Raw genomic sequence first — 4428 nt, forward strand, 5'->3', positions numbered from 1 at the left:
CTGGCTATCCTATGATTATCACTGAGGTAATGGATACCTCATTACGTAAAGCTTATGAGAACAAGGAACTGACTCCTGACCCATCCTGTAGACCAGTGATTCTCTCTATAATGCATGATGTAGCTGTTGGTTTAGACTACTTACACTGTCTACCTGACCCTATTATTCATCGTGATGTCAGCAGTGCTAACGTACTCCTTGAGCCAAAGGGCCCAGGGAAGTGGAAGACAAAGATATCTGATTTTGGATCAGCTAATTTAGTACAAGATGCAGTCACAAAGGCTCCAGGAGCAGTTTTATATAGTGCACCTGAAGCACATCAAACCGTAGCTACAGCTTACAAAAAACAAACTACTAAAATGGACTCGTTCAGTTATGGTGTCCTTTTTTGTGAAGTTCTAGCATGCAATTTTCCAAGTATCGAAACATTTCCTGATCTTTTAGAGCAAGTCAAAGCAAGTTCGCCTCAATCGTTACTTGATGTAATAGTGTCTTGTATTGAAGAAGATCCTGACAAGAGACCATCAATGCAACAAATATTGCAAGTACTAGATCTGGATGAATAATTATGTATTATGTTTAGTCTAATTACATATTAGATCTAAATAGTTCAGTGTGATATTTTGTTATCATAATTTTACCTTTCTGTAACCCTAAAAATCATTTTTGAATTTTTTTTATCTAACATTTGTGCATATTAGGAGTGGACATCGGGCAGGGCTTTTCACCTATAAATTTAAAAATGGTTTTTATTTAACAAGGTCTTGAGTATAATTGTACAGCCAAAATAATCATCTGCAAGGTTATCTATTTATGCCCCCATCCTTTGGCTTCCTTTGCGTCAAAGAAACTGATGACAAAAATAGAAGAAAGAAAAAGAATTAAGATAACAAACATAGATGGATCGGAGTTATCACACCTAAGGTATGAATAGGAAGCATTGTAGTCAAAACATTCATTTTGATGAATGATAATGATAATAATATTGATTATGGTAAGGGTGCTTAAATTTTTGTCATAATCAGGCAGCTTTCTACATAACACTAGCAATTTAGGACATGCATCAGAAAGTATAATAAAAATTGGAGTGATTTTGGAACCATTTTTTGGAAAAAAGCATGGGCTATAGCAAGAGTTATTATATTGTACTTTTCACAGACTAATTTTCGTTTCATTGCTGATATAGTTCACATCTTGCAGCGTTTAGACTATTCATTTTATTGTACCGTTTTTTAATGTATAGAAACTATGATCATGTTTGTAGATGAAGTTCTTTACCAATCTCTTAAACCGGTCTGGTGAAGGACAGCCTAACATGAATGCTCTTACTCAACCTTTATTGAGGAAACTCTCTCTCAGTGTTAGCCACCTCAAGCTTAACCTCAACAACAAATGGAAAGACAGAGAGGATTTTCCAATTGAACTATTCCTTATTTTTTATTACTAACAATAGTTTTAGGACAGAATAGTATTATCACATAAGTGTCTTACATGTTTTTAATCATTTATACAATCAACTAAAAAAGATTCAGAATACATTTAACAGCTCTCATTATTAAAAATGTTCCTGCATTACCTTTTCTCACCAAACTGTATACATGCATGTATAAAAAATATAGCTCATGATACATAATTATATACACCCATTCTAGTACATACACAAGTTATAAAATCAAATGTTATTCACGGACACTCAGTATGCTATAAAGCCGATGATGCCAATGGCTTCATAATTGAAGCCATGCTCTTGAATTTGCTATGATACTTTTAAATAAAAATATGCATGATCATTAATAGACTGCAACAGTTATATCATAAATGCTCATAATTTCTTAACAACAGTAGCAATGTCATGCCTTCCAGCATTATCAAGTGCTTCTATCAATTTCTCTCTTGTAGCATTTTCCTGATTTAACCAACTAATGATCATTCGTCTCTTACATTCAGCTACAGCTCCTCTACATTCCGAATCAATTGTTTTTAGTACACGATCTTCTATATCAAGAAATGTTCCAACAATCTGCCACTCACTGACCAAATTCTTAATGGCAACTAGAATTGGAGGAGCATGTTCTTCACCTGCAAGGTATTAAAAATGTAAGAGATGGTCTAAAGCAAGGTTTATGTAATTCATGCAAAATGTAACACAAATTGTAAATCTAAAAATTTGTACATAATAAAAATGGAGAGACCCCTTCTAGCTGTAACATAAAAACTCACTTAGCTTTTCCTTGATGTCAAATGGTACTAGTGAGCCTTTTGTGCCTGCTAAAGAAAAAATAATGATAATAGGCTAACATTAAAAACCTAGCTCCTTACTTCTAAACCACCTTCTTCCCCCATTGATATCAACTGTCCTCTTAGTCAAAATGCATTGAAATCCAATATCCAGTCCTTTCTCTTCATCTCCCTCAACAATGGCAACATGAGCTGGCATTACTGAACAGGGGCAATGAAAGGCCTTTGGTATCTTCTCTAGCTTAATGAGTTTACACTTCCTTACAGTGTAATCAATGGCACTTGTTATATCATCGGTCACCAGAAAGGTAGGCTCTTTAGCATAGACTTCAAAATAATCCAGGCCTTCAACTAGTACAATGCTTTCTTCCATTCCACTTTTAGCAATGAGGAGGTGATTGGAGTAGTTGTCGTCTGATCTGATAATTCGCCAAGTGTTGTGATTATTCCGTTTCAAAGAGAGAAGATTAACAACTGTGGCACAGAATAGACCCATGGGAACAGAGTTCTCAAAATAAAAAAGCAGAGGAGGCCTAGAGGGGAATGGTTTGATATCAGATACATCTTTAGCAGGAAGGATGGCAGGCATTAAGAAACAGTCTTCCCCATGAAGTGGTACTGCTATCAGAAGGTGCTCAAACACTCCCAAAAGAACAGACTCAAAATTTGGAAAAACTTGCGATATTTTGGCACATTTTCCCGATTTCTTGAGTATACTAATAGATATTGTGCCTTCGGTAACAAAACCCCTGACTTCAGATGAAGCCCTTGCCCATTTGGGCCTATCTCTGGAGACCATTACCATTAGATCTCTAATAATATCAATGAGGCTCTCCAACTCTACAAATACGATATCTTTAGCTGGAGAGTCTGGATAATAGAACAGCATGTTGAGCATGTGAAGGAATTTCAGGCAAGTGAGAACTTCATCTGAAGACATGTATAACTTGTTCCCAATATCTTTGCATTGAGATAGAGACATAACTCCACACCCATTACTTGCTTCTTTGTGTAGTGAATTGCCAAAGCAGTGCCATTTCAAAGGGACTTTTATCTTGTATGCCTGGTCCTTCAATTTTGATGATATCTGAGCTATTACAGGATCATTGTATTCTCCTCTCTCAGCTTTGCGACCATCAATGACATGAAAGAGCTTACAAGCCTCTGAATCTTGATAAATTAATTTGCAAGAGTTTTCTATTGGTCTAAATATGTCCATAAGCATTTCCTCTTTTGTTTCAATTGTCTCAATTTCCTTTCCTTCTTTCAGTAGCTCCTCATATTTGTCACAATGTGTAGCTACAGCAATGATGTTCATTTCTTTAGGTGGGGCTTCAACATATTGCAAGAGATCATGATTATCCAATGCATGTCGGTTTGAAGCAGAGACTATTGCCAGTAAAAGCTGCTTCAAGACTTCTTTTACCTTTAAAGAGTGTTTGTCCACATCAATAACTTCATTTGTAAGCTGCATTGATGTGGAGCTGAAATCAGAGAGACTCTTCGATACGTTGATGACAAGAATAAGGACAGACACAAAAGGCATAAAGGCTGGAAGTAATTTTTGAAACTGGATCTGACCACCAGAATCAATGAGATAGAGCCAGTCGCGATGCTCTCCTAATCTCTTTACTTCTTGTTTCTCATCATACACTGGCTCATAAAACTGCATAGCTGAATTACTATCACTAATGCCTCTTTCTTTTACTCTGTTTGTAGCAGGAGTGGTAGCTTTTTTTGAAGCCTCAGAAACATCAATTTTCTCTAAACCAACTCCTTTATCATCACTAGTAAGGAACTTATTAGTGCTAATGTACTCTTTCATGGCCGGTAGAGATTCTCTTAAATTTGTTTTAGCTGCCATCTGAAGCTCAGCCATTATCTTCTCTGTCATTTCCTTCTCTTCAATAGCAGTCCAACATTCTCTCCCTTCATTATTAGTAGTATCAGTGCTACTGCTAGCACTATACCGCTCAACAGAGAAGGTACCAATTACTGGTGTCTCTATGCAGTTGGTGCTAAGGCTCTCATAAGGCTGTGAGAGAAGGAGGGACTTGACGCAGGTCTTTCCAACTCGAGCTTCCCCTTGAACAATGGACGTGCGGACATGATACTCAATGGATCCGTATTTCATTGCAATGTGAAGATTCTGGACATCTAATAACAAAAAAATTACTAAATTTTATCATT

The 4428-nt window shown here is 36.4% G+C and overlaps 1 protein-coding gene across 1 annotated transcript; it reads right to left on the bottom strand.

The window, feature by feature from the left end:
• Positions 1-1487: 1487 nt before the first annotated feature.
• Positions 1488-4391, bottom strand: LOC109581244 (uncharacterized). The gene is made up of 3 exons (XM_019995192.1): positions 2320-4391; positions 2221-2268; positions 1488-2079 (listed from the first exon to the last, which is right to left on the bottom strand). The coding sequence occupies exons 1-3, from the start codon at positions 4370-4372 to the stop codon at positions 1823-1825; spliced, it is 2358 nt and encodes a 785-aa protein (XP_019850751.1). The 5' UTR covers positions 4373-4391; the 3' UTR covers positions 1488-1822.
• Positions 4392-4428: the final 37 nt, after the last annotated feature.

Source organism: Amphimedon queenslandica, unplaced genomic scaffold, assembly GCF_000090795.2.
Source record: "Amphimedon queenslandica unplaced genomic scaffold, v1.1 AMPQUscaffold_13452, whole genome shotgun sequence".
In the NCBI taxonomy this organism is placed as follows: Eukaryota; Metazoa; Porifera; class Demospongiae; order Haplosclerida; family Niphatidae; genus Amphimedon; species Amphimedon queenslandica.

Excerpts from the sequence above, each read along its gene's own strand:
- LOC109581244 (XM_019995192.1), bottom strand. The coding sequence starts at position 4,372 with ATGAAATACGGATCCATTGAGTATCATGTCCGCACGTCCATTGTTCAA. Across the intron at positions 2,269-2,319 it reads GGGAAGAAGGTGGTTTAGAA|CAGGCACAAAAGGCTCACTA; the intron begins GTAAGGAGCTAG and ends TTTTTTCTTTAG. Across the intron at positions 2,080-2,220 it reads TGACATCAAGGAAAAGCTAA|GTGAAGAACATGCTCCTCCA; the intron begins GTGAGTTTTTAT and ends AATACCTTGCAG.